The sequence below is a fragment of the Oncorhynchus mykiss genome, chromosome 15 (genome assembly GCF_057628025.1).
Source record: "Oncorhynchus mykiss isolate SJ-2025 chromosome 15, ASM5762802v1, whole genome shotgun sequence".
NCBI lineage: Eukaryota > Metazoa > Chordata > Actinopteri > Salmoniformes > Salmonidae > Oncorhynchus > Oncorhynchus mykiss.
This window is the reverse complement of record NC_143036.1, coordinates 838,455-863,455: the sequence shown is the minus strand read 5'-3', so window position 1 is coordinate 863,455 and position 25,001 is coordinate 838,455. Positions and strand designations below refer to the sequence as shown.

The 25,001-nt window shown below is 39.4% G+C and overlaps 1 protein-coding gene across 1 annotated transcript; it reads left to right on the top strand.

Moving 5' to 3' along the window:
• The first annotated feature begins 5,051 nt into the window (after positions 1 to 5,051).
• On the top strand, positions 5,052 to 23,980 carry sec22c (SEC22 homolog C, vesicle trafficking protein). The gene is made up of 6 exons (XM_090199219.1): positions 5,052 to 5,270; positions 10,034 to 10,245; positions 12,177 to 12,340; positions 14,198 to 14,377; positions 14,488 to 14,606; positions 21,921 to 23,980. Exons 2-6 carry the CDS (start codon positions 10,064 to 10,066, stop codon positions 22,185 to 22,187), a joined length of 912 nt encoding a protein of 303 aa, XP_090055345.1. The 5' UTR covers positions 5,052 to 5,270; positions 10,034 to 10,063; the 3' UTR covers positions 22,188 to 23,980.
• The last annotated feature ends 1,021 nt before the right edge of the window (positions 23,981 to 25,001 follow it).

Sequence of the window (25,001 nt, the reverse complement as noted above, 5' to 3'; positions counted from 1 at the left end):
CCTCCACAATCACCTGACCTCAACCCAATTGGGATGAGTTGGACTGCAGAGTGATGGAAAAGCAGCCAACAAGTTCTCAGCATATGTGGGAACTCCTTCAAGATGGTTGCAAAAGCATTCCAGGTGAAGCTGGCTGAGAGAATGCCAAGAGTGTGCAAAGTGGTCATCAAGGCAAAGGATGGCTACATTGAAGAATCTAAAATATAATTTAACACTTTTTTTGGTTACTACATGATTCCATATGTGTTATTTCATAGTTTTGATGTCTTCACTATTATTCTATAGTGAATAGTTAAAATAAAGAAAAACCCTTGAATGAGTAGCTGTGTCCAAACTTTTGACTTGCACTGTATAAGGGCTGTTAAGTATTATTGTTTCCAGAAAGGAGTGTGTGTGTATATATACTTATGACCGGTAGTGTGTATGTTTGGCCTGGCGAAGAAGAAGCTGATAATTATGAGGGTTTTGGAAGAAATTGGTCTGCTGGTCTCTGGAAGAAATTATGAGTCCTCGATGTCTGAAACCGAGTGAAGACAGAGTATAAATGTATTCGACACAAGAACGATGTGGACTCGAGACCGGAACCGAAATTTGGACCGACTCCACCTTCCCCAATGCATCCTTCACCATTAACATCAAATGGATCTCCAAAAAAATGCAGAATTGTTAATGAATCTCAGTTCAACAAGAAACTGCTTTTAGCTCCTTCTTCTTCATGTCTTCATTCTCACCAACTTCATTCACGCCAACTCAATCAAACAGTGCTTCTGCTTCCACTATTACAAAGCATATGACTGTATAAGCCCAAAACCAAACTGATTCCAGCTCCACCACAGCCTATGTTTCCAATAGGAGCAAGTTAAGCAAGGAGGTGGGCAGAGCCAAGCACGAACTAGCAAGATCCTAGGCTTGTTGTAGCATGTATTTGCATATTTCCGTTAGAGAATGCTTACTCTGTGAAGGGCACGTGTTCAATAACTCAATTTGCCCTAGCACTCCTTTTAAACAATACCATTTTTGGAAACTTTGGCAAAAGCTGAAGTCTAAAAAGGGGTAAAAGTCTACTTATCCACTCTGTTCATAACAGATTCTACTTATCCACTCTGTTCATAACAGATTCTACTTATCCGCTCTGTTCATAACAGATTCTACTTATCCGCTCTGTTCATAACAGATTCTACTTATCCGCTCTGTTCATAACAGATTCTACTTATCCACTCTGTTCATAACATATTCTACTTATCCGCTCTGTTCATAACAGATTCTACTTATCCGCTCTGTTCATAACAGATTCTACTTATCCGCTCTGTTCATAACAGATTCTACTTATCCACTCTGTTCATAACATATTCTACTTATCCGCTCTGTTCATAACAGATTCTACTTATCCGCTCTGTTCATAACAGATTCTACTTATCCGCTCTGTTCATAACATATTCTACTTATCCGCTCTGTTCATAACAGATTCTACTTATCCACTCTGTTCATAACAGATTCTACTTATCCGCTCTGTTCATAACAGATTCTACTTATCCACTCTGTTCATAACAGATTCATGTTTTGGGAAAAGAAAACTGTATTGAGATTGAATGTTTCATCGATGAGAAATGTGCAGAATGTCGTCCCAGTTCTATCTCGTGCCATACTCTCCCACTGCCAGACACTGGACTTCCTCTCCTCACCATGGGGTTTTGTCTTTGGGCAAAAGGCCATCCTCTGTCCTCTCTCTTCCATGATCTGGAAACCGATAAGTGGTTGAGGAATCTGTCAATTCGTTAGTAGGCTAACGGAAGAGTATCCGCGTAGATGGCGTCCTTTGGCGAGAAAGTACAAGTTCATCGAGGACACTCATGTGTATCCTACCGCAGAATAGTTTTGAAATCTGCCACACACCTCTTAAATCTGTTTTTTTTTTTTATCAGAGGAGAAAAACATGCACATGTTTAAACAATCAAAGTCTAAGCCCTGTCTTAGCCGGGGGTTCTACTAAGCTATGAGGAATTGTTTTAAGAAGGTCATAACAAGGATCATTTAGCTATTTGATTTGGAATTTTAAAACCCATTGAAGTATAAAAAAAATATATTCAAAAATGATTTGATCCATTTATTTTGGGCCTTACTGCTATTAGCCCATACAAATGCATTGAACAACAGATTCAATACACGGAACGACAGATTCAATACACGGAACAACAGATTCAATACACGGAACAACAGATTCAGGACACGGAACGACAGATTCAATACACGGAACAACAGATTCAATACACGGAACAACAGATTCAGGACACGGAACAATAGATTCAATACACGGAACAACAGATTCAATACACGGAACAGATTCAATACACGGAACAACAGATTCAATACACGGAACAACAGATTCAATACACGGAACAACAGATTCAATACACGGAACGACAGAAAGTCCAACAAAAATATCAAAAGGAAGTTTGTTCTGAAGTATCTCTCATATACTAGGATATTTTAACATGTATTTAAGCCCATATTTTTGCCATTTTTTGCCTGTCCTAGAGAAAAACAACCGAAACGTACATGCTAGTGAGAGTCTCACCTTCGCACAGAGGGGCCATATTAGTGTGTAGCCCAAAAGGTTCCAAAACTACAGACAGAATTTGGCTGTACCGATGTCTTACGAGTCTTCTGAACCATCTTGTTAGTGAGAGTCTCATCTGTCAATATAGGGGTCATAGTTTATAGTCCAAACAACTCGGACCGATTGCCGGGATTTCGCCTGCCTTCCCACCATTGAGACAAAGACTCCCATTGTTAGAGTGGAGACATGAGCATCTAGTCATTGTGGGGTGGCAGGTAGCCTAGTGGTTAGAGTGTTGGGCCAGTAAACGAAAAGATCGATCCCCGAGCTGACATGGTAAAAATCTGTCGTTCTGCCCCTGAACAAGGCAGTTAACCCACTGTTCCCAGGCTGTCATTCTGCCCCTGAACAAGGCAGTTAACCCACTGTTCCCAGGCTGTCGTTCTGCCCCTGAACAAGGCAGTTAACCCACTGTTCCCAGGCTGTCATTCTGCCCCTGAACAAGGCAGTTAACCCACTGTTCCCAGGCTGTCATTCTGCCCCTGAACAAGGCAGTTAACCCACTGTTCCCAGGCTGTCATTGTAAATAAGAATGTGTTCTTAACTGACTTGCCTAGTTATATAAAGGTTAAATAAAATATACATAAAGATCTCTGGTGAATTGGAAAGTAAAGTTGGCAGGTGCACAGTTAGGATGCTGGATTGCCCTAAAGTAAATAGATGTTTCTCCAAAAAGAATTTAATTGCTCCTATCTAAATAAAATACTTCACCAGGGAGCATGACTCAGCCACAGAGGATCATTTGCTTCTTTTAAAATGTTTTGCTGTGGATTGTTTCAAATCCCCAGTGTGTTTGGGAAGCCCGCAATTTGGGATGTAATGTTACAATGTTTTACTTCACTAGCAATAGCTCAAGTCAAGACAGAAAGGGAGGCAGACAGGCGGAGTATGTTGTGGAAATATTGAATCAAATATTTCTCAGATACCGGAACTTGTAAATTCAAAAAGACTATAATACAACAGTAACAGAAGCCGAGCAATTCCATGGAACAACTGCATTTTCTTTTTACAGACCTCAGGCTTTATAGGTTTCCACCTTCAGGTAACACACATGGTCCCTCCCCTCTATGTAGATGAGTAACACCCCTTGGCCTCTATAGGTTTCCTCCTTCAGATAACACACATGGTCCCTCCCCTCTATGTAGATGAGTAACACCCCTTGGCCTCTATAGGTTTCCACCTTCAGATAACACACATGGTCCCTCCCCTCTATGTAGATGAGTAACACCCCTTGGCCTCTATAGGTTTCCACCTTCAGATAACACACATGGTCCCTCCCCTCTATGTAGATGAGTAACACCCCTTGGCCTCTATAGGTTTCCACCTTCAGATAACACACATGGTCCCTCCCCTCTATGTAGATGAGTAACACCCCTTGGCCTCTTGCCACCATTATCTTCTTGTCCCAATTCTTGCTTGTTAACACCCACATCTGCTCAGTTTAGATTATAATGGCAGCGCCATAGTGTTAATACAAAAAATAATACATTTCTTACATATATACTTTCCTAATAATACTTGATTAGTTCAAGCATATGTTCTTATTACAGACATATGGCGTGTGGTGCCTGCATGAATTAACTAAAGTACACATTTTCTGCTTAAGTTCTGTTTTTACATGTCTAGTGATTAACTCCATGTTGACCCAGTCTGTACACTCCCATGGATTCTGCTTAAGTTCTGTTTTTACATGTCTAGTGATTAACTCCATGTTGACCCAGTCTGTACACTCCCGTGGATTCTGCTTATGTTCTGTTTTACATGTCCAACGGTTAACTCTTTGTTTATCCAGCTCTGTTCGTTCACCTGAGCTCAGCCTTTATTCTGTTTACACAAGTCTATTAATTAACCCTATGTTTTCTGTCTCAATACTTCAGGGAGAACAGTCTGGATACTGGAAAATCAACCATAGTCATGCATTTTCACCTACAAGTAGAGAGGTTGTGATTGAAAGAACCTGAATTTATGATATTTTCTAATGTTTGTATTTGTCGGCTTTAGGCCTATGCATTTCACTTAGTCGAGGATGGAAGTTAGAGGCCTACTGCTGCATCTCTGAGTTTAACACTCATTTCTTTAGCCGCCAATGGACCACAGTGTATCAATGTGTCCTTATGGCAGAGGCTAATGCTCTTGCCATAGTTACATTTTTACTTTTTGAATTTATACTTTTTACTTCTGATTTTTATGATTAACAACATGACAATGACTTTGAGAAACGAAAACGTTATTATTGAAATGGATCATAACTGGCACACAGATCGGTAGAAAAGGTAGCACTACACAGCTGATTCAAATAATCAAAGCATGATGATGAGTTGGTCATTTAAAATCAGCTGTGTACTGTTAGAGGGGACACCGGACCGAGTTTGGAAAACTCTGGGAAGTCCCAACCCTAACCGTAAAGTTTATTGAGCTACTGTTTCTTTAAAAAAAAAAAAGCGCGGAACCCGGAAAGAGATTTGTTTTCATCTTTACCCATAATGCTTAACAAAATATTAAGAAAGCTAGTGGGTCTTTCGAAGTATTGGACAACAGTCTACTTTAAATTACATGTACAGTAATTAGCAAAACACAACTAAAGTGTCTACTTTCATTCACATGTTGTATCACAACAATTTGAGATAAACAAAATGTACCGACGAATGTTAAGGTAAGGTACACATAGTAGCTAGCTGCTAACGTTATTAGCCAGCCACGTTTGCAACAAGCAATGTTTATGTTCGCCACAGTGCGTTTATTTGTGTGATATTTATTCCTAAAATAATTATGGAGACCCGTGCATCTAAAGTCAATCACTCTGACTGAAAGTCAGGCTTGCTGCTGAACACATTGCTACTTTTAGACTCATATTTCACTGGTTGTGACAATGAAACATGCATTCAGCCATCTAACTAGTGTAGCCATCTGTTTGCAGGAAGGGCGAACCTTCGCCTGGAGACCCGACGTTGAGTTGTATTGATTCAACGTCGGGCATAAATGAGCGTTTGGATCAGGAAAGTTTCCTCAGACGACCTCTACAAGCCAGAATGTTGACATACAATTATATTTTAATTTACCGGTTGTCGGTGCGGTAGGTCTTTTTGCAGATAAGATGTGACGGATCTCCTCGTTTCAGTCTTATGTAGCAACATTTGAAGTGGTGTTTTTTACATTGGATAAAAGTAGAGACTAGAAAATGGTATCATACACTGCAATTGAGGAACAATGGGAAAGCAATTATGCTTTGAAAGTTGATCAACTTGTAACCTCACTTTTGAGAAAATGGCCCCTGAATGTTTTGGTAAACCTATTGGAGAGCTTTTTGTCCACACTAGGGCTGTCCCCTACTACAAAAAAATAAAAATAATCTTGGTCTATCGAAAGTCATATGTTCATGCGACCAATCTATTTCTCTAATATTTTAAAAGTATTTTCCATACATAGACACGCCCTATGTATTAGCGGTAAATGTACTAGTGATATGTAATGGGGAATTGATTTAACTAACAATCAAATGTAAACAATTCGCACAATGAAGTTATGAAATAATGAATTTGCACAAATTGGCGGGAGAGTGCATTGTGCATCTGGGCTGGAGCGGAACAAAGTGGAAAATGTTAAGGGGTCTGAATACTTCCCGAATGTACTGTATATATATTTACTGCTCGACTAAAACCGTCTCGGTCGACCAACAGCCTAACAATCAACTAGTTAACTAATTGGGGTCAGCCCTATTCTACACGCATTAAGCATCATTTACACCCTCTTATAAATTACACAGAAACCAAACGCTTGTGCGCCATCGTGCATAAATGTGTTTTGTCCCCCCACACGAAACGTGATCACGACACGCAGGTTAAAATATCAAAACAAACTCTGAACCAATTATTTTAATTTGGGGACAGGTCAAAAAACATTTATGGCAATTTAGCTAGTTAGCTTGCACTAGCTAGCTAATTTGTCCTGGGATATAAACATTGAGTTGTTGTTTTACCTGAAATGCACAAGGTCCTCTACTCTGCCAATTAATCCACACACAAAATGTTCAACCGAATCGTTTCTAGTCATCTCTCTTCCTTCCAGGCTTTTTCTTCTCTTAACTTTATATTGCGATTGGCAACTTTCCTAAATTAGGTGCAATTACCGCCACCGACCTTGTTTGTCTTTCAGTCACTCACGTGGGTATAACCAATTAGGACATGGCACGTGGGTATCTGCTTCTATAAACCAATGAGGAGATGGCACGTGGGTATCTGCTTCTATAAACCAATGAGGAGATTGGAGAGGCAGGACTTGCAGCGCATCTGCGTCACAAATAGAACTGACTTCTATTTTAGCCATTGGCATCACAGAGGCTCGTTGGCACGTGCAATAATTGAATAATGTATCTACATTATTTTGCGACGCGAGCGAGCGATGTAGTCATCCTGTTAGCCCCACCCATCTCTTTAACATGTGAGGCTAAACAGAGTAGGGTGGTGTACTAAACCAATTATTTCAAGACTGAAGGCTGCTTTATACCTTGTCTATTGACATGTCTGTTGTAGAGGTCGACTGATTTTAATAATCAATAGCGATTTTAATAATCAATAGCGACCAAAAAAAGCCGATACCGATTATTCGGCCGATTTTAAATATATATATATTTCTTTTTTTAATAAAATTATTTGTAATAATGACAATTACAACAATACTGAATGAACACTTTTATTTTAATATAATACATAAATAAAATCTATTTAGTTTCAAATAACTAATGAAACATGTTCTATTTGGTTTAAATATATAAAAAATTGCAATGTAAACAAGCTAATGTTTAAGTTCCTTGCTCAGAACATGAGAACATATGAAAGCTGGTGTTTCAATATTCCCAGTTAAGAAGTTTTAGGTTAGTTATTGTAGGAATTATAACGCGTTGACTATTTCTCTCTATACCATCTGTATTTCATATACCTTTGACTATTGGATGTTCTTATAGGCATTTTAGTATTGCCAGCCTAATCTCAGGAGTTGATGGGCTTGAAGTCATAAATAGCGCTGTACATCAAACATTGCTAAGAGCTGCTGGCAAACGCAGTAAAGTTTGAATGAACGCGTACGAGCCTGCTGCTGCCTACCACCACTAATGTGATATCTTAATCTGACTTTGGTGCTGGTCATGTTGTTCTTCAAGTCTCTGGTAAACACACACTATAGAAAATCAATGTTTATTTGTCACATGCACAGGATACAGAAGGTGAAATGGTTACTTGCATATTGGAGTCTTTTGTTTAGACATGCAGCTAGCTGCCTCCCGTGTGGCGCAGCGGTCTAAGGCACTGTGTTGATTTGTTTGAGGCATCGCTGCGTAACTCTGTTTTTGTTGCACTGCTTTACTTTATCTTGGCCAGGTCGCAGTTGTCAATGAGAACTTGTTCTGGTTAAATAAAGGTGAAATAAATAAACAAAACTACAGTCCTGGGTTTTATCCCAGGCTGTGTTATAGCTGGCCGTGACAGGGAGACAATTGGTCCAGCGTTGTCCGGGATAGGGGAGGGTTTGGCCGGCCGGGATTTTCTTGTCTCATCGCAATCTAGCGACTCCTTATGGCGGGCTGGGAGCCTACAAGCTGACTTCGGTCGCCAGCTGGGCGGTGTTTCCTCTGACACATTGGTGCGGCTGGCTTCAAGGGTTAAGCGAGCAGCAGACCTGCCAACATGCATGCATTTAGCGTACCAGCTATGCAATTCTCTGTCCATGTATGTAGGTACAAGATCCATGTTAAAAGTACGCAGAAATGAAAAGGGCATGCTTTTATTATATATTATTTTTTACATTTAAAAAAAAACATTTTAATAAAAAATAAATCCACTGAGTAAATCTAACATCCCGATTCTCGAACTTCAGACATATGTTTTCTGCCCCTCGTTCTGTTTGTTGTGATGCTGAATTTGCCGGCTGTTAGGTAAACACATGGACAAATCCCTTTTTGACTCCGTGTGTTGTGGAAAGGTAAACACATTTGTTTCTAGCTAACATTAGATAGACATTCAGTGGGCTCTAAAGTGCCAGCAGTTCACTCGCCATCTGCTAGTAAATGAAATGAAATGCAAATACGAAAAATAACTGGTCTCATTTGTGCGAGTGAGATATGCATTTAAATCTGCTTCCCATTAGGTGTATTTTTCCCGTAACATTACGAGGATCACGCAGCCTCAGACTGTAACTGTAATTATGATCCACGTCACAAAAAGCATTACAAAAGTATAATCAAAAATAAATATAAACATCTTCGCATTAAATGGAGTCGGGAGTTTAGAAGACTGAGCGATGCACAATGAATGAGTGTCCGGTATTAGCTATAGAAGCAATGCTTCTAAAATGGCTTTGCACTAGATTTTAGATTTTATACATTTAGAAAATCTGAAATTATGTTTGCACTGCAAAGAAATACAATGGGTACCTTTTACATAGGCTGAAACACTAGTGAACAGTGTTCAGATTCCCTGTAGCCTACCGAACAGTGTTCAGATTCCCTGTAGCCTACCGAACAGCGGTTAGATTCCTTTTGCGGTAGCCTACTTAAGCATTGTGTAGCCAGTTTGAGGTCTGTGTTGACGTGATCGTTGTTTTTATGTTTTCAAAATGATTTTGCTTTTAGTGTTGATTAGGAACCGTGTATAAAAAGCCAATACTTGTGAGCTGGCCCTAGTGATTGGCCCTGTTTGAGAGGTGACAAGTGTTCCTCTACTATGGAGACTAAACTTGGGGGCATGTGCTAAGAAAAATGTTATAGATAATTATCTCCATGTTTGTTATCATCATCTGCTCATCTATCACTCCAGTGTTAACCTGCTAAATTGTAATTACTTCGCTACTATTGCCCATTTATTGCCTTACCACCTCACGCCATTTGCACACACTGTATATAGAATTTCTTTTTTTCTCTATTGTGTTATTGACTGTACGCTTGTTTATTCCATGTGTAACTCTGTGTTGTTTGTCGCACTGCTTTGTTAGCAGCTAACTGTTAGCCTACTACTACTACTACTACTGAGCTGATGCACCACCTAGTGACTGACAACTGGCTAGCTAATTGTTAGCCTGCTACTGAGCTGATGTACCACCTAGTGACTGACAACTGGCTAGCTAACTGTTAGCAGCTAACTCTTAGCCTACTACTACTGAGCTGATGTACCACCTAGTGACTGACAACTGGCTAGCAGCTAACCGTTAGCAGCTAACTCTTAGCCTACTACTACTGAGCTGATGTACCACCTAGTGACTGACAAGTCCCTCCATGTTTGGTTCCTAATGAATACACCCCTGACTGCGGTACTGACTTCATACCAGATGTGTCTCAGTTGTAATGGAGTCTCTGAGTCTCCTGCCCTGCCCTGTCCTCTGTATTTTGTATTGCGCTGTGCTAAATGTTTTCCTGTGATATCGTTGCAGGCTATGTGAACCCAGTGGCCTGTGTGGACCATGTCTCTGATCCTGTTTGCCCTGGTGGTGCGGGTCAGGGATGGTCTGCCTCTCTCAGCCTCCACTGACTTCCAACACAACCCAGAGCTGCAGGAGAGGAAGCAGCAGCTACGGACCATCTCCAAGGCCCTCAGCCTGTTCCCTGACAGAGGGGTGGTCAAGGGCCATGACCTCAATATATAGTAAGATATATCTTTCTTTATCGTATATACTATACCTGGTGTGTAAGTATAGATGCGTGTGTGTAAGTATAGATGTGTGTGTATATATCTATATGTCTATAGATATGTCTATAGATATGTCTATAGATATGTGTATAGATAGATAGATATGTGTATAGATAGATAGATGTGTATATATATATACATATTAAGGACACACACACACTTCAGAAAGTATACACACCCCTTTAACCTTTACAACATTTTGTTACAACCTGAATTTAAAATTATTTATATTGAGATTTTTTGGTCACTGGCCTTCACACAATACCCCATAATGTCAGTGGAACTATGTTTTTACATTTTTGGGGGGCAATTAATTAAAATCTGAAATGTCTTGAATGAAAAATTATTCAACCCCAATGTTATGACAAGCCTCAATAAGTTCAGGAGTAAAAATATGCTTAATAAGTTGCATGGACTCATTTTGTGTGTAATAATAGTGTTTAACATGACTTTTGAATGACTATCTCACCTTTGTACTCCAGACAAACAATTATCTGTAATGTCCCTCAGTCGAGCATTGAATTACAAACAGATTCAACCACAAAGACCAGGGAGATTTTCCAATGCCCTGCAAATAAGGGCACCTATTGGGAGATTGGTAAAAAAACAACAACAAAAAAACAGACATTGGATATCCCTTTGAGCATGGTGAAGTTATTATTTACACTTTGGATTGTGAATCGATACACCCAGTCACTACAGAGATAGGCGTCCTTCCTAACTTCACAATGAGGCCAATGGTGACTTTAAAACCGAGTTTAATAGCTGTGATGGGATAAAATGGAGGATGGATCAACATTGTAGTTACTCCACAATAGTAACCTAATTGACAGAGTGAAAAGAAGGAAGCCTGTACAGAATACAAATATTCCAAAACATGCATCCTGTTTGCAACAAGGCTCTAAAGTTATACTGTAAAAAAACATCTGGCAAATCCAATACAACACATCACTGAGTACCATCAAGACCTGAAATTAGATGTCAAGACATGATCAACAAACAGTTTGACGGAGCTTGAAGAATCTTGAAAAGGTTAATAGGTAAATGTTGCCCAATCCATGTGTGGAAATGTCATCGACTTACCCAAAAAGACTCACGGCTGTAGTTGCTACGAAAGGTGCTTCTACAAAGTATTGACGCAGGGGTGTGAATACTTATGTAAATTGGATTTCTGTATGAGTCAATACATGTTAGAATCACCTTTGGCAGTGATTTAAAGCTGCATTTCTGGGTAAGCCACACCTAGATTTGTACAATATTTGCACATTATTGTTAAAATGATTTAAGCTCTGGCAAGTTGGTAGATGATCATTGCCAGACAGCCATTTTTCAGTCCTGCCATAGATGTGAAAGCCGATTTCAGTCCAAACTTTAACTAGACCACTCAGGAACTTTCAACTACTCCAGTGTAGATTTGGCTTTGTATTTTGGGTTATTGTCCTGCTGAAAGGCGAATAACATAACACGATGCAGCCACATGCTTGAAAATGTCAAGAGTGGTCCTCAGTGACGTGTGGGATTTCGGCTTTTAATTTTTAATTTCTAAAAACATAATTCCACGTTGACATTATTGTGTGTGTGTGTGGTCACTGGCCTACACACAATCTCAATGTAATCCATTTTAAATTCAGGCTGTAACACAAAATGTGTTTAAGTCTAGGGGTGTGAATACTTTCTGAAGGCACTGTACCTCAACAGAGAGTAATTGGAAAGAGAAAGTTGCTCAGGGAAGATTAGATGTTAAACAGAATTGGTTGAACAGATCAGAAACCAGTCTCCACATTTTGAAAGGATTCAGAAACTGTCTTGCTGCATACTGTGGGCAAGCTGTGCCCAGCTGTTTGTTCACTACCCCCCCAACTCCCCTCCTTTCCTCCTCCCTCTAGTTTCCTCTCCAGTGAGGGCGTATCCTACATGAGCGTATGTGACGCCAGGCTCCCTGCAGCCATGGCCTTCTGTTTTCTAGAGGACCTGCGCTGGGAGTTCACAGCTCATATGGACAACGCCAAGGTTGCCCTGGCAGCCAGGCCGTACCCCTTTCTGGAGTTCGGTATGTAGAAGAGGGAGAGGGGTGGTGGAGGGTTGAGAAGTGTGGAGGTGTAGACAACCCTGTTCCTGGAGTACCACAGGACCCTAGAGCAGGGGTAGACAACCCTGTTCCTGGAGTACCACAGGGCCCTAGAGCAGGGGTAGACAACCCTGTTCCTGGAGTACCACAGGACCCTAGAGCAGGGGTAGACAACCCTGTTCCTGTAGTACCACAGGACCCTAGAGCAGGGGTAGACAACCCTGTTCCTGGAGTACCACAGGACCCTAGAGCAGGGGTAGACAACCCTGTTCCTGGAGTACCACAGGACCCTAGAGCAGGGGTAGACAACCCTGTTCCTGGAGTACCACAGGACCCTAGAGCAGGGGTAGACAACCCTGTTCCTGTAGTACCACAGGACCCTAGAGCAGGGGTAGACAACCCTGTTCCTGGAGTACCACAGGACCCTAGAGCAGGGGTAGACAACCCTGTTCCTGTAGTACCACAGGACCCTAGAGCAGGGGTAGACAACCCTGTTCCTGGAGTACCACAGGACCCTAGAGCAGGGGTAGACAACCCTGTTCCTGGAGTACCACAGGACCCTAGAGCAGGGGTAGACAACCCTGTTCCTGGAGTACCACAGGACCCTAGAGCAGGGGTAGACAACCCTGTTCCTGTAGTACCACAGGACCCTAGAGCAGGGGTAGACAACCCTGTTCCTGGAGTACCACAGGACCCTAGAGCAGGGGTAGACAACCCTGTTCCTGGAGTACCACAGGACCCTAGAGCAGGCGTAGACAACCCTGTTCCTGGAGTGATGCAGGTACTGCAGGATTTTGTTCCAACTAGGCATCACACCTGACCAACTGAGCTGTTTGATCAATTCAGGGAATGCCTAAGTTCAACACGTCTGGTCTTCCAGGTTAGATAAATCAAAACAAGGGTTGCCTACCCCTGGACAGGAGCCTTGGTGCTACAGTCCAGTAGGTAGCCTAGTGGTTAGAGCCTTGGTGCTCTAACTAACATTAATATGAATTGAACAGAGGTCATCTGAAGTTCATCAAAATATTTGATTTATCCCATGAGGCAGGCAGGAGTCCAGATACTTAAAAACGGCATACAATATCATAATTAGAAGATATTATATTAGACAACAGCATAGTCTGGTTGTAGGAGCAGTATAATTAGAAGATATTATATTAGAAAACGGCATAGCCTGGCTGTAGGAGCAGTATAACTAGAAGATATTATATTCTATTAGACAACAGCATAGCCTGGCTGTAGCAGCAGTATAACTAGAAGATATTATATTCTATTAGACAACAGCATAGCCTGGCTGTAGCAGCAGTATAACTAGAAGATATTCTATTCTATTAGACAACAGCATAGCCTGGCTGTAGCAGCAGTATAACCAGAAGGGTTAATATTCTATTCTATTAGACAACAGCATAGCCTGGCTGCAGCAGCAGTATAACCAGAAGGGTTAATATTCTATTCTATTAGACAACAGCATAGCCTGGCTGCAGCAGCAGTATAACCAGAAGGGTTAATATTCTATTCTATTAGACAACAGCATAGTCTGGCTGTAGCAGCAGTATAACCAGAAGGGTTAATATTCTATTATATTAGACAACAGCATAGCCTGGCTGCAGCAGCAGTATAACCAGAAGGGTTAATATTCTATTCTATTAGACAACAGCATAGTCTGGCTGTAGCAGCAGTATAACCAGAAGGGTTAATATTCTATTCTATTAGACAACAGCATAGCCTGGCTGCAGCAGCAGTATAACCAGAAGGGTTAATATTCTATTCTATTAGACAACAGCATAGCCTGGCTGCAGCAGCAGTATAACCAGAAGGGTTAATATTCTATTCTATTAGACAACAGCATAGCTTGGCTGCAGCAGCAGTATAACCAGGGGGGTGGTCCAGCGCTGGAGGTCACTCTGACCGAGGTACAGGAGGATCTGAAAACCCGCCCTTTGCAGATCCTCACTCTGGAGGAGGTGGAGTTTACCAACGGGTCAGCCAATGGCCACGCGGAACAACTTTCTGAATCCGGTAAGAATCCGAGGAGGAGGACCTTTGCCTCTAACCAGAGATCAATGTTGCACTGTATTACTTCAGTTAAACGTTGCTTGATCCTGTGTTGTGTTGCATCGGTCCTCCAGGTCAGAACCAGAGGTTGGAGCCAGTGACCGCCCCAGGAATCCTCTCACTGGTCCTCAACATCATGTGTTCTTCTCTGAACCTCATCAGGGGAGTTCACCTCATAGAGTACACCTTCCAGGTACACTATTAAACATATAGGATACACCTTCCAGGTACACTATTCTATTAAACACATAGAAGACACTTTCCAGGTACACTATTAAACATATAGGAGACACCTTCCAGGTACACTATTAAACATATAGGATACACCTTCCAGGTACACTATTCTATTAAACATATAGGAGACACCTTCCAGGTACACTATTAAACATATAGAAGACACCTTCCAGGTACACTATTCTATTAAACATATAGGAGACACCTTCCAGGTACACTATTATATTAAACATATAGGAGACACCTTCCAGGTACACTATTCTATTAAACATATAGAAGACACCTTCCAGGTACACTATTAAACATATAGAAGACACCTTCCAGGTACACTATTAAACATATAGAAGACACCTTCCAGGTACACTATTCTATTAAACATATAGAAGACACCTTCCAGGTACACTATTAAACATATAGAAGACACCTTCCAGGTACACTATTAAACATATAGAAGACACCTTCCAGGTACACTATTCTATTAAACATATAGAAGACACCTTCCAGGTACACTATTAAACATTTAGAAGACACCTTCCAGGTACACTATTCTATTAAACATTTAGAAGACACCTTCCAGGTACACTATTCTATTAAACATATAGAAGACACCTTCCAGGTACACTATTCTATTAAACATATAGAAGACACCTTCCAGGTACACTATTCTATTAAACATATAGAAGACACCTTCCAGGTACACTATTAAACATATAGAAGACACCTTCCAGGTACACTATTAAACATATAGAAGACACCTTCCAGGTACACTATTAAACATATAGAAGACACCTTCCAGGTACACTATTCTATTAAACACATAGACACCTTCCAGGTACACTATTCTATTAAACATATAGGAGACACCTTCCAGGTACACTATTAAACATATAGAAGACACCTTCCAGGTACACTATTCTATTAAACACATAGACACCTTCCAGGTACACTATTCTATTAAACATATAGAAGACACCTTCCAGGTACACTATTAAACATATAGAAGACACCTTCCAGGTACACTATTAAACATATAGGAGACACCTTCCAGGTACACTATTCTATTAAACATATAGAAGACACCTTCCAGGTACACTATTCTATTAAACATATAGAAGACACCTTCCAGGTACACTATTCTATTAAACATATAGAAGACACCTTCCAGGTACACTATTAAACATATAGAAGACACCTTCCAGGTACACTATTAAACATATAGAAGACACCTTCCAGGTACACTATTAAACATATAGGAGACACCTTCCAGGTACACTATTAAACATATAGAAGACACCTTCCAGGTACACTATTAAACACATAGAAGACACCTTCCAGGTACACTATTAAACATATAGAAGACACCTTCCAGGTACACTATTAAACATATAGGAGACACTTTCCAGGTACACTATTAAACATATAGAAGACACCTTCCAGGTACACTATTAAACATATAGAAGACACCTTCCAGGTACACTATTCTATTAAACATATAGGAGACACCTTCCAGGTACACTATTAAACATATAGAAGACACCTTCCAGGTACACTATTCTATTAAACATATAGAAGACACCTTCCAGGTACACTATTAAACATATAGAAGACACCTTCCAGATACACTATTAAACATATAGGAGACACCTTCCAGGTACACTATTCTATTAAACATATAGGAGACACCTTCCAGGTACACTATTAAACATATAGAAGACACCTTCCAGGTACACTATTCTATTAAACATATAGAAGACACCTTCCAGGTACACTATTAAACATATAGAAGACACCTTCCAGATACACTATTAAACATATAGGAGACACCTTCCAGGTACACTATTCTATTAAACACATAGAAGACACCTTCCAGGTACACTATTCTATTAAACACATAGGAGACACCTTCCAGGTACACTATTCTATTAAACACATAGAAGACACCTTCCAGGTACACTATTCTATTAAACATATAGAAGACACCTTCCAGGTACACTATTAAACATATAGGAGACACCTTCCAGGTACACTATTAAACATATAGGAGACACTTTCCAGGTACACTATTCTATTAAACATATAGAAGACACCTTCCAGGTACACTATTAAACATATAGGAGACACTTTCCAGGTTCACTATTCTATTAAACATATAGAAGACACCTTCCAGGTACACTATTAAACATATAGAAGACACCTTCCAGATACACTATTAAACATATAGGAGACACCTTCCAGGTACACTATTCTATTAAACACATAGGAGACACCTTCCAGGTACACTATTATATTAAACACATAGGAGACACCTTCCAGGTACACTATTAAACATATAGAAGACACCTTCCAGGTACACTATTAAACATATAGAAGACACCTTCCAGATACACTATTAAACATATAGGAGACACCTTCCAGGTACACTATTCTATTAAACACATAGGAGACACCTTCCAGGTACACTATTCTATTAAACATATAGAAGACACCTTCCAGGTACACTATTAAACATATAGGAGACACCTTCCAGGTACACTATTAAACATATAGGAGACACTTTCCAGGTACACTATTCTATTAAACATATAGAAGACACCTTCCAGGTACACTATTAAACATATAGGAGACACTTTCCAGGTACACTATTCTATTAAACATATAGAAGACACCTTCCAGGTACACTATTAAACATATAGGAGACACCTTCCAGGTACACTATTAAACATATAGGAGACACTTTCCAGGTACACTATTCTATTAAACACATAGAAGACACCTTCCAGGTACACTATTCTATTAAACACATAGAAGACACCTTCCAGGTACACTATTCTATTAAACATATAGAAGACACCCTCAGGTACACTATTAAACATATAGGAGACACCTTCCAGGTACACTATTAAACATATAGGAGACACTTTCCAGGTACACTATTCTATTAAACATATAGAAGACACCTTCCAGGTACACTATTAAACATATAGGAGACACCTTCCAGGTACACTATTAAACATATAGGATACACCTTCCAGGTACACTATTCTATTAAACATATAGGATACACCTTCCAGGTACACTATTCTATTAAACATATAGGAGACACCTTCCAGGTACACTATTCTATTAAACATATAGGAGACACCTTCCAGGTACACTATTCTATTAAACATATAGGATACACCTTCCAGGTACACTATTCTATTAAACATATAGGAGACACCTTCCAGGTACACTATTCTATTAAACATATAGGAGACACCTTCCAGGTACACTATTCTATTAAACATATAGGAGACACCTTCCAGGTACACTATTCTATTAAACATATAGGAGACACCTTCCAGGTACACTATTCTATTAAACATATAGAAGACACCTTCCAGGTACACTATTAAACATATAGGAGACACCTTCCAGGTACACTATTAAACATATAGGAGACACCTTCCAGGTACACTATTCTATTAAACATATAGGAGACACCTTCCAGGTACACTATTCTATTAAACATATAGAAGACACCTTCCAGGTACACTATTAAACATATAGGAGACACCTTCCAGGTACACTATTAAACATATAGGAGACACCTTCCAGGTACACTATTATATTAAACACATAGAAGACACCTTCCAGGTACACTATTCTATTAAACATATAGAAGACACCTTCCAGGTACACTATTCTATTAAACATATAGAAGACACCTTCCAGGTACACTATTATATTAAACATATAGAAGACACCTTCCAGGTACACTATTATATTAAACATATAGGAGACACCTTCCAGGTACACTATTAAACATATAGGAGACACCTTCCAGGTAAACTATTATATTAAACATATAGAAGACACCTTCCAGGTAAACTATTATATTAAACATATAGAAGACACCTTCCAGGTACACTATTATATTAAACATATAGAAGACACCTTCCAGGTACACTATTCTATTAAACACATAGAAGACACCTTCCAGGTAAACTATTATATTAAACATATAGAAGACACCTTCCAGGTACACTATTCTATTAAACACATAGGAGACACCTTCCAGGTACACTATTCTATTAAACACATAGGAGACACCTTCCAGGTACACTATTAAACATATAGGATACACCTTCCAGGTACACTATTAAACATATAGAAGACACCTTCCAGGTACACTATTATATTAAACATATAGAAGACACCTTCCAGGTACACTATTATATTAAACATATAGGAGACACCTTCCAGGTACACTATTAAACATATAGGAGACACCTTCCAGGTAAACTATTATATTAAACATATAGAAGACACCTTCCAGGTAAACTATTATATTAAACATATAGAAGACACCTTCCAGGTACACTATTCTATTAAACACATAGGAGACACTTTCCAGGTACACTATTCTATTAAACATATAGAAGACACCTTCCAGGTACACTATTAAACATATAGGAGACACCTTCCAGGTACACTATTAAACATATAGGAGACACCTTCCAGGTACACTATTAAACATATAGGATACACCTTCCAGGTACACTATTCTATTAAACATATAGGATACACCTTCCAGGTACACTATTCTATTAAACATATAGGAGACACCTTCCAGGTACACTATTCTATTAAACATATAGGAGACACCTTCCAGGTACACTATTCTATTAAACATATAGGATACACCTTCCAGGTACACTATTCTATTAAACATATAGGAGACACCTTCCAGGTACACTATTCTATTAAACATATAGGAGACACCTTCCAGGTACACTATTCTATTAAACATATAGGAGACACCTTCCAGGTACACTATTCTATTAAACATATAGGAGACACCTTCCAGGTACACTATTCTATTAAACATATAGAAGACACCTTCCAGGTACACTATTAAACATATAGGAGACACCTTCCAGGTACACTATTAAACATATAGGAGACACCTTCCAGGTACACTATTCTATTAAACATATAGGAGACACCTTCCAGGTACACTATTCTATTAAACATATAGAAGACACCTTCCAGGTACACTATTAAACATATAGGAGACACCTTCCAGGTACACTATTAAACATATAGGAGACACCTTCCAGGTACACTATTATATTAAACACATAGAAGACACCTTCCAGGTACACTATTCTATTAAACATATAGAAGACACCTTCCAGGTACACTATTCTATTAAACATATAGAAGACACCCTCAGGTACACTATTAAACATATAGGAGACACCTTCCAGGTACACTATTCTATTAAACATATAGAAGACACCCTCAGGTACACTATTAAACATATAGAAGACACCTTCCAGGTACACTATTCTATTAAACATATAGAAGACACCCTCAGGTACACTATTAAACATATAGGAGACACCTTCCAGGTACACTATTCTATTAAACATATAGAAGACACCTTCCAGGTACACTATTCTATTAAACATATAGAAGACACCTTCCAGGTACACTATTATATTAAACATATAGAAGACACCTTCCAGGTACACTATTATATTAAACATATAGGAGACACCTTCCAGGTACACTATTAAACATATAGGAGACACCTTCCAGGTAAACTATTATATTAAACATATAGAAGACACCTTCCAGGTAAACTATTATATTAAACATATAGAAGACACCTTCCAGGTACACTATTCTTTTAAACAGAAAGAAGACACCTTCCAGGTACACTATTATATTAAACACATAGAAGACACCTTCCAGGTACACTATTCTATTAAACATATAGAAGACACCTTCCAGGTACACTATTAAACATATAGGAGACACCTTCCAGGTACACTATTAAACATATAGGAGACACCTTCCAGGTACACTATTATATTAAACACATAGAAGACACCTTCCAGGTACACTATTAAACATATAGGAGACACCTTCCAGGTACACTATTATATTAAACACATAGAAGACACCTTCCAGGTACACTATTAAACATATAGGAGACACCTTCCAGGTACACTATTAAACATATAGGAGACACCTTCCAGGTACACTATTCTATTAAACATATAGAAGACACCTTCCAGGTACACTATTCTATTAAACATATAGAAGACACCTTCCAGGTACACTATTAAACATATAGGAGACACCTTCCAGGTACACTATTAAACATATAGAAGACACCTTCCAGGTACACTATTAAACATATAGGAGACACCTTCCAGGTACACTATTAAACATATAGGAGACACCTTCCAGGTACACTATTCTATTAAACATATAGGAGACACCTTCCAGGTACACTATTAAACATATAGGAGACACCTTCCAGGTACACTATTAAACATATAGGAGACACCTTCCAGGTACACTATTATATTAAACACATAGAAGACACCTTCCAGGTACACTATTCTATTAAACATATAGGAGACACCTTCCAGGTACACTATTAAACATATAGGAGACACCTTCCAGGTACACTATTCTATTAAACATATAGAAGACACCTTCCAGGTACACTATTAAACATATAGAAGACACCTTCCAGATACACTATTAAACATATAGGAGACACCTTCCAGGTACACTATTCTATTAAACATATAGAAGACACCTTCCAGGTACACTATTATATTAAACATATAGAAGACACCTTCCAGGTACACTATTAAACATATAGGAGACACCTTCCAGGTACACTATTCTATTAAACATATAGGAGACACCTTCCAGGTACACTATTAAACATATAGGAGACACCTTCCAGGTACACTATTATATTAAACACATAGAAGACACCTTCCAGGTACACTATTCTATTAAACATATAGGAGACACCTTCCAGGTACACTATTCTATTAAACATATAGAAGACACCTTCCAGGTACACTATTAAACATATAGGAGACACCTTCCAGGTACACTATTCTATTAAACATATAGGAGACACCTTCCAGGTACACTATTCTATTAAACATATAGAAGACACCTTCCAGGTACACTATTAAACATATAGGAGACACCTTCCAGGTACACTATTAAACATATAGAAGACACCTTCCAGGTACACTATTCTATTAAACACATAGAAGACACCTTCCAGGTACACTATTCTATTAAACATATAGAAGACACCTTCCAGGTACACTATTCTATTTAGCCATGTCTAATTCAACTTGGCTGATCATGTCTTATATTCTGCCAATGTTGTAGTCCACTCATAAAGACCCACTTTCTGTCAATGTGAACACTGTGTTCTATGGTTCTTACGTCCTGTTTGCTACAGGATGATTATGAAGGAATCTGGAACGTGGTGGCGTTTCTGCTGGCGTTCCTGTGCTGTGTCGGTCAGTGTCACCTGTATCTGTTCCACTCTTCTCTGAAGAGGGTCAAGTCCCTGGCACTGCTGAGTGTGGTTGTGGTCTGTAACTGCTTCCTGTTTGGTCTGAGGAATGTCTGGCAGCTGCTGTTCCACCTGGCGGTGGCTGTCCTCATCACCCTCCTCACCCTCAACCGGAAACTACACGACAGAACCAATGACTGTGGGGTCTGAAGGATGGGGGACCATTTAGTGCGTAGCACCATCGCAGTAGGCTATGTACAGGCCGGTAGGGGAGGAAGAGGATCCAACCCAGACAGACGTCTCCTATCATGTCCAGTGGGATATAACATTGTTTTGTTTGTATAAGGATAATTTGTTGCTTTATTTCCATGTTTATTTGCACTGCGTTTACGTAGCGTCCCAGGCAGGTTTGAGGGGTAGTGGAGGCCCTAACCACGGTGTTGGATGGTCCTCAAATCGTCTTTTAGAAATGAATTCCAGATGAAGACAATAGTTTTGAACAAATTACTTGAATGATATGAATTTGTAATACTGACTGTCTAATTAAAGGGCATCCGTGTGACATTAGACTATAGCCAGTCAGACAGTAGGTCTACATTGGACGAGGTAATTGAGATTACATCATCAGTGACGTAAAGAACACTCACTGTCCAATCAGACCACTGCTGTAGCTCAGTTAAGTGATAATCAACTACCAGTCTGATTCTCCAGGGTCTAAATGCAGCTAGTCTCACTAGAATAGGAAATGTACTGTGCTTTCAATTCAATTTGCTTTATTGCTTTCTTTTGCATTCTGTAGAATTGACGAATCAAAATGTCTCACCAAAGTATTTTCTGTTGTTTATGCAGAAAGCTTCCCAAGCAAGCAGGTGCTTGACATATCCCTCTAGTTTTACAATCACAACACCAGATGTTATTCCTCTTCATGGTGGTCAGTATTGAGGAGTTAATATATATTTTTTAGATCATGGTTTTATACTTTACATGGCTAAGTAAGGTATTATATTATCAATATAATGTATCTAATTTGTTGTTCAAGAAGGCTGTTGGTAATAGTATGTTGCTTGGTAACAATGGTTGTAGTTTCATTTTTTTTTTCTTATATCTAAAACATGGAAATCATAAGTTTAAAATGAATACAGAAACGTTTTATATTGTGTAGTTAAAATAGATTTGGTAACACCGTAATAATGTAGTGACAGTGTATGTTGCTTTTTGTAGTCCTAAAACGATCGATCGATTGATGCTTTTGGGGCTTCTGAGTGGCGCAGCGGTCTAAGGCACTGCATCTCAATGCTAGAGGCGTCACTACAGACCCTGGTTTGATTCCAGGCTGTATCACAACCGGCCGTGATTGGGAGACCCATAGGCCGTCGCACAATTGGCCCAGCGTCGTCCGGGTTTGGCCGGTGGTAGGCTGTCATTGTAAATAAGAATTTGAATACAAATTGTGAATTGAAGATTCATACCCGCTCTACTGAAATGAACAAATCTTGGTGATGTGTAGATATTTGTGTTCCTCAAGAACCTGAGCACTGGTAATGGAATGTCCAATAGTTTTAGATCCAAGACCAGTGAGTTTGCACTACGGTTGGCTTGTTTAGTGTTAACTACTGAACTCATCTGGTTGAGGGAACAATGTGGGGGTTGCAGGAAGACCCCCCCTCCCCCCTAGGTTAAGCTGCTGTAACTGATAGACCAATATGTTGAATTAACTTTTTTGTATAATTGAGTTTTGTTCTGTGTAATGATGGCTGCTTTAATGACAAGGAGTCCTTTACAGTTTCCTTAAATTGTCAATTGAAGTGGGGGAGAGAGCGTGTTAACGTTTCAGTCTACAAGGGGTAACATTCAGGCCCTCCTTTTCAAAGTGTTGGGTGTGTCTTTCATAACCAAAATTGATTAGAGATACCTGTATTAACACATGGTTTACCTATTGTGTGGTTTGTATTTTCTAAAGTAAAATAAACCACTGTCTGAAAGGTGCAGTAATCTGAATCAAATTGACCAAATGAATTATGTTGATTGTTGCCATAAATGTTCTAAAAAAGTATGATGTCATTTCAAATCAAACGATGTTCAAATCCTGTCTTATTTATAAACTGCAGTGCTTTGCTATGAACAACATCCAGCATGTAGTTAACTGAAGAACACCTTTACCTCGTTTATCCAGCATGTAGCGAACTGAAGAACACCTTTACCTCATTCATCCAGCATGTAGTTAACTGAAGAACATGTTTACCTCATTTATCCAGCATGTAGCTAACAGAAGAACACCTTTACCTCATTCATCCAGCATGTAGCGAACTGAAGAACATGTTTACCTCATTTATCCAGCATGTAGCGAACTGCCTCATTCATCCAGCATGTAGCTAACAGAAGAACATGTTTACCTCATTCATCCAGCATGTAGCGTACTGAAAAACATGTTTACCTCATTTATCCAGCATGTAGCGTACTGAAGAACATGTTTACCTCATTTATCCAGCATGTAGCGAACAGAAAAACATGTTTACCTCATTCATCCAGCATGTAGCTAACAGAAGAACATGTTTACCTCATTCATCCAGCATGTAGCGAACTGCCTCATTCATCCAGCATGTAGCGTACTGAAGAACATGTTTACCTCGTTCATCCAGCATGTAGCGAACTGAAGAACATGTTTACCTCATTCATCCAGCATGTAGCGTACTGAAGAACATGTTTACCTCATTCATCCAGCATGTAGCGAACTGCCTCATTCATCCAGCATGTAGCGTACTGAAGAACTTGTTTACCTCATTCATCCAGCATGTAGCGAACTGAAGAACATGTTTACCTCATTCATCCAGCATGTAGCGTACTGAAGAACATGTTTACCTCATTCATCCAGCATGTAGCGAACTGAAGAACATGTTTACCTCATTCATCCAGCATGTAGCGTACTGAAGAACATGTTTACCTCATTTATCCAGCATGTAGCGAACTGCCTCATTCATCCAGCATGTAGCGTACTGAAGAACATGTTTACCTCATTTATCCAGC

What these genes read in the sequence shown, in the direction of transcription:
- sec22c (XM_090199219.1), top strand. Translation starts at nt 10,064, where the DNA reads ATGTCTCTGATCCTGTTTGCCCTGGTGGTGCGGGTCAGGGATGGTCTG. An exon ending in GGAACAACTTTCTGAATCCG is followed by an intron (nt 14,378 to 14,487) that starts GTAAGAATCCGA and finishes TCGGTCCTCCAG; the next exon opens with GTCAGAACCAGAGGTTGGAG. An exon ending in TCATAGAGTACACCTTCCAG is followed by an intron (nt 14,607 to 21,920) that starts GTACACTATTAA and finishes TGTTTGCTACAG; the next exon opens with GATGATTATGAAGGAATCTG.